At 43.4% G+C, this 12,296-nt stretch overlaps 1 protein-coding gene across 1 annotated transcript in view; it reads left to right on the top strand.

Moving 5' to 3' along the window:
- Positions 1 to 11,960, top strand: part of GFRA1 (GDNF family receptor alpha 1) — a 224,154-nt gene extending 212,194 nt beyond the window's left edge. Inside the window, exons 9-10 of the mRNA XM_061162737.1 lie at positions 8,858 to 8,911; positions 9,844 to 11,960. Of these exons, the coding sequence (XP_061018720.1) occupies positions 8,858 to 8,911; positions 9,844 to 10,002 (213 nt within the window). The 3' untranslated portion in view covers positions 10,003 to 11,960. The remainder of the gene's footprint in view (positions 1 to 8,857; positions 8,912 to 9,843) is intronic.
- The last annotated feature ends 336 nt before the right edge of the window (positions 11,961 to 12,296 follow it).

Below are 12,296 nucleotides of genomic sequence, written 5' to 3'. Positions count from 1 at the left end.
AATCCGAGAACGCTAAGCATAGGGACCATAGAAGAGCTCGGAGATCATCAACAGCAACTTGGATTTTTAAAAGCACTTCCAACACGAGTATCACATTTGATTCTCACAACTCTGTGAAGTGCGCAGCAGGGTGCAGTTATTATAATTATAGATGATGGTTGAAAAGCCAGGACAGGACCTTCCTAACCTGTGTTCTTTATAGCATACCATATCAATCAAGCTGGTACCAGGAGTGAGTTCTAAATCATTCAATTTAGAGTTCTCAATCAGTTCTAGAAATTCTAACTGACCCACATTTAACCAATTCACCACATAAGCCAACCTCGCCACCATTCCCCTGTAAACATCCGATGCCCAAGGCAGGCTGAATGCCCCACACTAGGGGCCTCTCTCCTTCTGCTCACCTGGGCCCCTTGCTTTCTCCAGTGGAGATGCAAGCTTAAAAGATTCAGGATCATTTATTCTCAAACCTTTAGGTGCTGTTGTATTTGGTATTTTGCTTACCTATTTTATTTATTTATTTGGAGAAGGAAATGGGAGCCCACTCCGGTATTTTTGCCTGGAGAACCTCATGGACAGAGGAGCCTGGAGGGTCCATGGGATTACAAAGAGTCGGACACGACTTAACTACTGAACATTTTAATTAGATAAGCTGACTACAATGTAGTTTAAATTCCGCTTCCATTTAAAAATGGCCTTGGATTAGGTGTAGGCCAAACAACAATAAAAGACTGAGAAAAAAATTTTAAGTATAGGGAAATTGTGCACTGAGATTCCTTGGTGGGTATCAAACAGAAGTCATTTCTGTTTTAAAGAAATGAAAACTGGATGTTGTAGATTGCAAATGATAGGTGTAGCTTAGGCAGAACGTAAGCCAGGGAATTCCAGTCAGCAAACTCTTTTTTTAAAAAACTTTTCAAAGTGGCCTTGATTATGTATCCAAAAATCAGTCAATGTATGACATTCAATTTTTAAATTAAAATGTTTGATACAATACAGGCGGTAGAATATTACTTGGCCTTAAAAAAGGATAAGATTCTGCAATATGCAACGATGTGAACAAATCTGGAGGACCTCATGATAAGTGAAACATCCCCATCACAGGGACAAATACTGCATGATTCCACTCTCATGTGGTATTTAAAATAGTCAAACTCATGGAAGCAAAGAATAGAATTTGTGTTTCCAAGGGCTGAGGGAGGGGAGCATAAGGAGATGTTCAGCAGGGACGCAGGGTCAGTTATGCAAGATGAGTAAGTTCTAGAGGCCTGCTGTGTAACCTCGTGCCTGTCCATAACCGTGCTGCGTTGTACACTTAAAAATTTAAGAGGGTAGATCTCATGTGAAGTGTTCTTACCGCAGTGATTTTAAAAAGGAGTTTCTAAATTTTAAAAAATGGATACAAATGTGTAATTTTAAAGTGATTTAGTGATTTTGCTCTTTAACTTAATTTCTTTAATGACCAAGGGCCCAGCCCCCAGGGCTGTCAGGTTAGAAAGTTTCCACTCTAGGCTTGGCCGTGCATGCTAAGTCACTTCAGTCATGTCTGACTCTTTGCGACCTTGTGGACTGTAGCCCACCAGGCTTCTCTGTCCATGGGATTCTCCAGGCAAGAATACTGGAGTGTGTTGTCATGCTCTCCTCCAGGTGATTTTCCCGACCCAGGGATTGAACCCACATGTCTTATGTCTCCTGCATTGGCAGGTGTGTTCTTTACCACTAATGCCAACAGGGATTGAACCTACACCCCCTGCATTGCAAGGCAAAGTCTTAACCACTGGACCACCAGGGAAGTTCCTCAGGCTTGGCTCTAAGCTCAACCTAAATTGCAATGTTACACTTGGAACAGCCCACAGGTACCAAGTCTCCAATACCTTCTAGACTCTAGAACATGAATCCACATCACCCAAACACACACTCACTCATGCAGTGAGTTCACTGCACTCTGGTTGTTGGAGGCCTTGTCTGAACAGCCCAACTGGAATCTGAGCCTATGCTTTCTTGGGATGAGGAAGTATGCCTTCAGGCCTCCAGTCCTCTCCCCACCCCCTTCTTATGACTGGCCTCAACCTGCCCAGAGTCTGCCAGACTAACTAAACTTGGCACCCAGTGAGGCTTCCGAAGCCTGTACTGAGTGAAACATCTTTATAAGGTCTTCTTAGAGCTTAATATAATGAAAGCCTTTTGGCTGAGGTTCAGGTAATATGCAGACACAGTGTCTTGGAGGGAGTAGGTAGACGAGACGTGGTAGGAAAGCTGCCCAAGAATTATTTCACTCCCATCTCATTAGTACCCTCCTCACAGACTCTCCGCCCCTTCCCAACCCATGGGGCTGGCAAAAATCAGCTTGGAGGAAACAGCCAAACATAGGCTCTGAAAGACAAACACCCAAACCCAGGGGCTCAGAGCAGACCTTGTTTATGTGTCCACTTGTTTTACACGCTGACTTGACTACACATTATTCAGACCAGTGGTTGCAAGCAGTTGTTACTAAGTTCGTAGCAAAAGCAAATCACCCGGAAGGTGAGTTTCAAAACAGACAGGGACAGGGATTTTAGAAAGGCTGGCCAACTGCTTGTGACCTGACCAGAAATAAAACATCTCCTGCCTCTCCCAAAGTCAACAGGCAAGATCTGAAAAGCTGAGAAGTGTGCCACTGGGCACATGACCATTACTTTGCTCAGATCCACTAGGCAGGCAGCTTCTTTTTTCTGTCTTCTTTGTGTGTGTAGAAATTAATTTGGGCAAATATGTGTCACATGCACATACAGAATTGTTACATAGTAAGGTGTACCCATAAATGTCTATAATCAGGTGAATTCATTTTGTTAAAATGCAGTGTGAAAAATGAGAAAGTAATAACTGATTGCTCTGTTATCCTTCAAATTAGGTACACAGCCTTCTTAGGCTTTGTCTTATGAGAAAATATAAGATGTGCAGATTTAAATTGAGAAGTGGCTTTGAGTTCTGGACTATTTCAGAAAGAGCTCATGCGATGGTTTTCCCTAGCAACGGTCCAATTTGTGCTGCAGAAGAGGCTTGTATGCTGATAAACTGGTATTGACAAGTGTGATAGATACAGCTCGGTATTTAGTGAGTGCTGGAGAGCAAAGTTGATTGCATTTTACAGTCTGTGTATTTCTCTGTTTATTGCTTGTATTCTGTCATTAAGCAAACAGGTTCTTAATATAGCAAATCTCTCTAATCAGTAAAGCAAGGGAGAAAAGAACCAGAAGCATCATTAATTATGACCATTTGGCTGCAGCCTGGGCAATCTGTTGCTATTGGATTGAGCAACTTCCTCCAGTTTTATTTTCTGGAGGTAGAGCAGAAACTGGCTTTTCTTATACATGGAGGAGAGTAGAGAAATGTTCCATGCCCTGCTGGCTGACAGCTGCCTAAAAACCCAAGATTAAACACTAGTCCTGGGGCAGCAAAAGCCAAGCTGCAAGTGGGTATGCTATTAAGTCTCCAGTTTCGTAAACAGAGCAAGTGTGCAACTCCAAAGCCTGATCCCACCCGAGGCTCTGGGAGAGCCCACTGTGGCCAGAACGCGTGGGGCACGCGGTGCCTGATGAGTTAGCTTGACAAAGAGTTCTGGACTCTATGTATGTCTGAGCATTCTGTACAGGAAAGCAGTTGGCACCAGGCAGGCTTTCCAAATGCTAATCACAGGGTTAAAAAGCAGGAGAGTCATCGTCTGACTCCAGGTAACAGAGATTAATAGCATCTAATGCATTTATTAACCCTCTAGTGCCAGGGACTGGTGGAGTCTGGCTGCAATTACAGTGACACAGAAATTCTATTACGTGACATGCCTGGACTTGGGAATTACTGCCAGTGACAGTTTTATAAGACTATTGGAGGGATAAGGGTTGTGAAGAGCCTAAAGACCAAGTTCCAGAAAGAGAGAAAAGCTACAGGTTTGTGGATGGGTTTCTCCAGCAGCCTGTTCACTGTCTCAAGATGAAAACCTTGTGGTCCCGTGTTTTGGTGGTTTCCCCCAACTTGGAGGCTTCTCTTATAACCACATAACTATGAATTAGGTGATATGAAACCCTCTTTCATGAAAGAGATTAAATAATTCATTTTTCAACATGCTGGAACTGTGGTTAAAATTAACTTTTAGAAAAACTGAAATTCATTCTCTTCTTTTGTATCCCTCTTTAAAAAAAAAAGAAAGATCATATTTTAAAGCCACAAACTGTACGGTTTGGTGTCTAGATAGATCTAGCTAGTCAAGCTTTATGCTGGGCCCCTGTATATCTTTCTTTCTTTTGACTGCTCCACATGGCATATGGGATCCTAGTTCCCAGACCAGGGATAGAACGGAGTCCCCTGCGTTGAAAGGCAGACTCTCAACCACTGGACCACCAGGGAAGTCCTCTGTCTTCTTAATAAGCAGGGCTTGGCAGATGGAACTCGTTCCATTACTACACTCCTGCTTTTATCAATTTAGGACTTGGAAATGGTGCTCTCCCAGTTTCTTCTACCTTACCTTATACTTTGCAAGGTCTCAGAAGTTTTTGTTTGTTTGTTTTGTTTTCAGTTTTCCTGGGACTGTCCCAGTTTTCATCAACTGAGTCCATGTTCAAAATATGTAAATTATCTTTGTAATAGTTAAAAGTGGGAGATGCCCTGTAATTGTATCTGTTTGCATTTATCAGACATGACTAGTAAGACAGTGATAGCTGATGTTTTAAAAAGCACTCAGGATTATTGTCGTTGTTGTTCAGCCGCTAAGTCATGTCCAACTCTGCGGCCCCATGGACTGCAGTAGGCCAGGCTCCTCTGTCCTCCACTGTCTCCCTGAGTTTGCTCAAACTCCTGTTTATTGAGTTTGTGATGCTATGTAGCAATCTCATCCTCTGCCACCCCCTTATCCTTGTGCCGTCAATCTTTCCCAGCGTCAGAGTCTTTTCCAATGGGTTGGCTCTTCGCTTCAGGTAGCCAAAGTATTGGAGCTTCAGCATCAGTTCTTCCAATGACTATTCAGGATCAATTGCCTTTAGGATTGACTGGTTTGATCTCCTCGCAGTCCAAGGGACTTTCAAGAGTCTTCTCTAGCACCACAGTTTGAAAACATCAATTTTTCAGTGCTCAACCTTCTTTATGGTCCAACTGTCACATTCATACATGACTACTGGAAAAAGCTTTGACTATACAGACCTTTATCAGCAAGGTGATGTCTCTGCTTTTCAATACACTATCTAGATTTGTCATGGCTTTCCTTCCAAGGAGCAAGTGTCTTTTAATTTCATGGTGGAAGTAACAGATGCTCAGGCTTCTACAAGGGACTTCAAGAGCTGGATTTTCTTAAGTGGGCTCTGAATATGCGTAGGGGGATTTTTGACCCTTGGTGGTCACAGGAAGGATTCAGAATGAATACAGGACTTATAAGCATGCAAGCTGCTAGGCATGCACAGGTATAAATTCCCAGGCTCTGCCCCTCCATCTGCAGCTTATGAACCCTTAGAGGCATTGGACACCCAGCTGACACCATTGAGTCCAAGCAGCAGACCACTGGCCCTCCAGCCCAGGTTTGGTGTGGGATTTAAAAGATCCTCATGTCTGTGTGCAGTCTGATTCGTTTATGCAAGTGTTATCTGCCCTCCGCCTCCTAATCATATCACAGATCTTACTGTGGTTCTCATGAGGTTCTGGTGGAACTCAGGGTCTTCTCTGCCCTGCCTCTGAGGTTGTGAGGGTTTCCGGGATCCCCCAACCTCTCGATGGGAAGCAGTGTCAACTCACTATATAAGCAGAGTATTTAGAAGCCGGCATACATGGACTGCTAAGCTTCTGGAGTGCTGAGTGCTTCTGTGGATTGGTCACGGGTTTGACAGGAGAGAAGGCATTTTTCTCAAAGACTCTGCAGAAGCCTGGTGGCACATGGTTACTTTCCCTCAGCAGTTCATCCAGTTCTGCTCACAGAATAGTTCTTGAAGCCAGGTGAGCTTGAAGTTGCTGCCTCTAGCTTTAATGAAACCATAGGGCTGCAGGGAGACAAGGCCAGAAGTTGACTATTTACTTTAGACAGAGGCCAACAAGAGGCCTGCCTCGCAGGGAAGAAGAGCCCAGAGCCTTCACAGGCGTGGAGTTGGTCTCCATGTATTTTCCTGTGTGATTTGACCAGCCATCCCAACCATTCTCAGACAGAAGGCAACAGCCTGGGAACTTAGACCAGGGCATGTCTACACAGTTGTACAGCTGTGATCCTGTACACAGTTGAACTCTCAGTGACTAGTTTAGGACCAAAATTGACCGGTGTCAATGCAGTCCATTTAAGAAAATTAGTTAAAGTAGCAACAGGGTGGCAAAGAGTTGGACACGACTGAGCGACTAAGCATAACACAGCACCAAGACCTTTTAAACTCCGTTGGTGGTAGCCCCTTCACAATCAGGTAATATAGATGGGCATTTTTTCTAATACATCAGCGGGTTTCTAAAGTGACTTAGAAGTGTAGCCAGTGAGTCTCTCAGACGGTGCAAACAAAGAGAAAAAACACTGCAGTCTGTTGCTAATCATATAGAACAAAATAGGAGGGAAGCCCAACCAGCCCTTGGATCTCTTAGTGGGCACTGCAGTCTAGGACACGGAGGTGTAGCTTAACTGTGACAAAAGCACAGAAGCAAATTGAAGGATTAATGTGTCCCAGACAAGTCAGGCTGCCTTCTCTGCACGTTTTAGTGAACTTCTTAGTTATGCAAAGACCCTGGGCAAGGCTTTATGTCTCTAACAGATTAGGGGCTTCCCAGGTGGCGCTCGTGGTAAAGAACCTGCCTGCCAATGCAGATAGATACTGGAGACATGGGTTTGATTCCTGTGTTGGGAAGATTCCCTGGAGTAGAAATTGACAGCCCACTTCAGTATGCTTGCCTGGAGAACCCCATGGACAGAGAAGCCTGGCCAGCAGGCTACAGTTCATGGTGTTGCAAAGAGTTGGACGTCTTAGTGAACTTCTTACTTATGCAAAGGTATTTAGCAAGGTTTTATGTCTTTTATAGATTACCGCCTAGAAAAGAAAAGACAGAATGTGATGTTTCGGGGCCATTTTGGTGTCTGGCACAATTCCAGCTTTGAGCAGAAATAAAATGTGCAAAGTTCTACATATTATTCTCTATAGGTTACAATGCAGTGGACCAGATTTGCTATTAATATAGATTAAAAGTAGGCTTTTGAGGAAGGCTCCATCCCTCTTCTGATTTGCCCTCTGATCTTCTTATACGTAACATTTAGTGACCTTTGAACAGCCCAGGGGTGCTTCACAGTGTCTTTTTCTTGATGCCTGTTTAAAGGTTTCGATTTCATATTCACAGCTGGCATATGCAAATATAGGTAAAGATTATGATGCCTCCCAAGTAGCATTATGGTCAATAAATTACTCCTTGTGTGAATATAACATGATCTCAGCCTAGCATGTCTTCAACAAGTCGCAAAAGTTGTCTTGCAGTAGGCAGCCTGCCAGTGCATCCCCACAGAGCTGGTTGCCCAGATGCTCCTAGATTCAGGTGTGATGCTTAACCAGGGCCATCCTGTTGGCAAATGAACTCTCTGTCTTTTGCTACCAAAGGGCTCCTAGTTTCAGGGGGAGGGGTATAGGAGGGTTTCTTTGAGTGGATTTGGGAGGCAAGTAAGTAGCACATGAAGAGTCAAGCATGCTAAGATCTCTGGGAGAAACACTGGAAAATAGGAAAGAGCACGATTCCGTTCAGAAGTTTCAGAGACCCGTATTCTAAATATTGACTCTACAACTTAGATCACTCTGTGACCCTGAATAAGTCACTTAACGTCTCTGCTCTCTAATTTGTTTTCCTTTATAAAACAAGCGAGCTGTATTGGGTCAGCAGTTTTTATTATAATTGAGCAATGGAGTTTTTCCTCTAACTCAATTTCTCAGGTGGAAACCCAGTGGAAACTTGTTCCATTTGTGAGAAAATAGGGAGCTTAAAGCTCGTACAGCTCAGGAACTTATAACTGCCCAGGAAGCAGTTTTAAGATGGACAGATCTGGGGTCTGTGATACCCTTCATGATTCTTGGAAGGGACCTGTCAAAGGGTCCTTGCCCTGTGCCTGAGGCCCCCAGTGCTGAGTGGTTTACCCACCAGAAGGCAGGCCCATGAGCCCAGGACCACATCCTTTTTGTCATATGCCCAACCCTGGAAAATTGTTCAGTAAGTGTTTGTGGACTGGAACAACTAATAAACAGATGAACAAATACACAAGATTCAGGAAGACCTATCTCTATATTACTGATGAATGAGAATATTTATTACAACATTTTTACCTAGAAGGCACTTCATAAACAATTCAGAACTACAAATAAGTACAGATTATAAATGACTTTAAAACTTTTTTCTTTTGTGACGTGTGCAGTGGCTTTGAGAGGGGGCGGGTACAAACTGAGGTGTATTTTGTCCAACACACCAAATTTTGAAGACTTAGTATGAAAGTTTAAAGAATGTAGAAAAGTATCTCATTAATCATCTTTTATACTGGTTACATGTTGAAATGGTAATATGTTGAGTTAAAGAAAATGTCGTTAAAATTTTCTTTACCTGTTATCTCTTTATTTACGGGATTAATAGAAAAATTTTAATTATATTTGGGCTCATGGTTGTGACTCACATATTTCTAACAATGACACAGCCTTATACTGTTGATCATCAATAACTACTCTTCCAAAATGGTTTAGTCGCTCAGTCGTGTCCAACTCTTTGTGACCCCATGGACTGTAGCCTGCCAGGCTCCTCTGTCCATGGGATTTTCCAGGCAAGAATGCTGGAGTGGGTTGCCATTTCCTTCTCTAGCTCTTCCATAGTATGTATGAATAATTGTGTGTTTGTCTTTTCCCAGGCACAGAAGCTGAAATCCAACATATCAGGCAGTACCCACCTCTGTCTTTCTGATGTAAGTTGTTTCTTTCTGAGTCTCCCTGAATCTAGAAACAGAGCCTAGAAACACCTTGGAACAGGGTGTGATGTGAAAGGACTCAAAGACAACAAGGTTTCAAGCCCCCAAAAAATCCGAGTCTCCCTTGGTGTCCCTCTGCCCTTGGAGCCAGGGGCAGATCCTGGTGTACAAAGCAAGCGCCAAGTGTGGGATCCTCATCTCAGAACTGGACCAGCACAGATACCATTGTCCCGGTACCATGAGAACCTCTGTGACCACAGTTACATAAGTTCAGCCGGCACAGAGAAGATACATAACCCCTCTTGCTGCTTACCAGATGTCCCCTAGACTGCTCCTTTGACTTTTACAGCAACCCAGAAGTAGCCAATGCGGGCCACGTTACCCTCCCCAATTTACAGTTATAGCTCATGGTGGCAGGATGTGGTTTTCTGGGATTGAGCAGGTCCTAGGGATGGGGATGAAGGAATCCATCCTGGGGAAGAACAGCTGTGCTGACCGAGAGTCCAGGAGCCTGGGTCCTGGCTGGGACTCTGACTGACAAGCAGGGCAAATCCTCCATCTGTAAAGTCCAGGGTTGAACCAGCCAGCGGAGGAAAAGGCTATTGCCAGGCTCCAGTGCGGTTTGTGACTCATCTCTCTGTGAATCCCTACTTGCCTGGGCAGGCTTCCTGAGGTGATTCTTCCTGCCCTTCTTCATGATAGAGAGAGCGAGCATCCCTCCTCAGTCAGTGATACCCAAAGGGAGAATGGTTCCATGTTGCACAGCTGATGGGTGACCTTAGGAGCAGGGGTAAAAATCTTGGGTTGGCTTTGGTAAACCGTACAGCTAGTTGGGGGCAGGGATCGGAGAGAGAAAGAATGAGGCTAAAATATGCCGTGATAGAACAAACACATGCAGTGGGTGATAATGAAAACATTCTTTCTTACAGCGTGATTATGAAAAGGATGGTCTCGCTGGGGCTTCCAGCCACATAACCACAAAATCAATGGCTGCTCCTCCAAGCTGCGGTCTGAGCCCACTGCTGGCCCTGGTGGTAACTGCCCTGTCCACCACCCTATTGTCTTTATCTTTGGCCGAAGCATCGTAGCTGCATTTACAGAATCATATGGACCTGTAAAAAGACAAAAACCAAGTTATCTGTTTCCTGTCCTCTTGTATATCCGAAATTCCAGTTTTAGGAGCTCAGTTGAGACACTGCTAAAACAGTTTCATCCTACTGGAACTTTTTTCTTTCTTTCTTTTTTTTTTTTTTCTAAGAAAGCTTCTTGTGATCCTTAAGGCTTATATGGGATCCCCCGATACAGTGCTACATTCCACACTCAGAAGGCTTTGGGGCACGTTGGATTGTAAAAGGATGGTTTATTGTTGATGTGGCTGTAAAGTGGACTGGTGCCTTGGCTTTCAAGATCCTGATAAGGTTGATGATTTTTAACAGTTGCACTCTGGTCTTGACTAGCTAGAGAAGGAGTCAGTATTCCTAAAGAATCTTCTATATCTCCTGGAGTAGGTTTGCTTTTTGATGACATGACCATACCACGGCAGTGGTATGTGGAGGCCAAACTTTTTTTTGTCACAAAGCGAAGATTCTCATCAAGACAATCTTGATGGACTTTGTACAAACAAGCTTGTACCAGTGTTCTTTCTATATGTATTAGCGTTTTCCACGCTGATGTTTATGTACAGTAAACAGCTCTGCACTCTCTTACAAAAACAAAAAAACACCTGCCACATCCAATGTAGTGTCTGTCTCCTAGTCAAAATAGAGAATGAGAGTGGGTGTGAGACGTCACAGAACCTTGAGCATTGAGACAGTCTCCGAAGCCTTACTTGAGTGAGAAGCCCTTACACTAACAAGAGTCAAATATAGCTGAAGCATCATTCTAATACTCTTTACATGTATGAGGTTATATGTAGAAAAAAATTTTACTACTAAATGATTTCAGCTATTGACTTTCTATATTTTGAAAGTAATGATATTGTCTTCATTTTTTTTTTACCGGTGGTTTAATACAAAATATACGGAGCTTGTTGTCCTCTCATAAGTAGCATTAGCTCCAGTGTTGACTTCTCGAAGACAGGTCTTCAACAGCAGACTCAGGAGCCTCATGCTTTAGCAGAAAGCTCTGCATCATGTTACTGTGGATAGGCAGCAGGAAACAGCAGCCAAGCATTGTCTTTTTATCATTTCTGGAAACACAAGCGTGCATACCTGTGGGAAAACTGGTGGCCACTCGTCAATGTTCTACAAACTCTACAAATGGCACCATTGCCAGTTGACACAAACCAGGACCTTGGTTTTCATGTTACCTGACAATGGCAGCTTTGACTGGAACAGGAGACAGGACGTGCTGCCCTGTCTTCGGAAGCAGATCCATGCCCAGGATACACAGCTCTTTTCCTAAGGATTGTCTTGACTTTCAACTGTGATGGCTTGGCCGCTCTGTGGATCGGTTTGGTCTGAAGTCATCAGATATCTGCTCGCACTGTGTTCTGTGTCCTCCGTGATAGACTGTGACTGACTCTGTAAAAAAGAAAAAATGTTTGGGGGATGAAGAGGGTCACGGTCACCATTAGGTCCATGGAGATAAGTTGGCCCAGAGACACAGAACAGGGACTCTGGATATAAGGCATCTGACTTGTTAACTGCACGTCTCTTCCATCATTCTCTTCCTTCAGTGAATAGCCCCGAAAGTGCACTTCTGAAGTCTGGTTGAAATGGTGAGATTTGAAATCTACAAGGATTGAGTGCTAGTAGCCATGTTTCTTTGCAGCTGAACAGAGGCGAGGAAATTCCACCCAATAGAGTGTCTGAAGCGTTGGCTTTCTTCCAACATCAGTAGAGTGGATGGAGGAGGAAGCCCACAGTGCCCATTTCATCCTGATTCCCTTTGCCGACAGATGATTCCCTTTGCCTTGTAAGAATTAATCCAGTTACTAGGGTGGGAAATCTGTTAAACCCAAGATGAAGGCATAGTCTTTTAGCTCTGTTGGTGTTTGAAGTACATTTATATCCAAATGTTAATAAACATAAATGTATAATACTAAGTACCGAGTTTTTTCACTTCAAAATGTTTTCAAGGGAAATTCATCAAACAAGTTCGATTAGTGGAAGGTTTCATAAAGACTCGTACTTTGAATAAACACATTAAATGTGTTGAAATACTTGGAATTCCAGTCATCTGTGAAAACATATCTCTTCAGAGCATATTTTGTTTTAATTAAAGTATCTGTGTATCTACATTGGACTAATTGCATAGAGGTCGGATTCTATGTAATCTACTGTAGAAAGCTATTGATTACTTCTGTAATAAACAGCATCTCTAATTAGCTTCAGATGACCAAAGAGGAAATGGAAGTTACCAGAGCTAACAAGGGTAGCCT

Source organism: Dama dama, chromosome 15, assembly GCF_033118175.1.
Source record: "Dama dama isolate Ldn47 chromosome 15, ASM3311817v1, whole genome shotgun sequence".
NCBI lineage: Eukaryota > Metazoa > Chordata > Mammalia > Artiodactyla > Cervidae > Dama > Dama dama.
The sequence above is the reverse complement of the archived record's forward strand: the minus strand, read 5'-3'. Positions and strand labels throughout refer to the sequence as shown.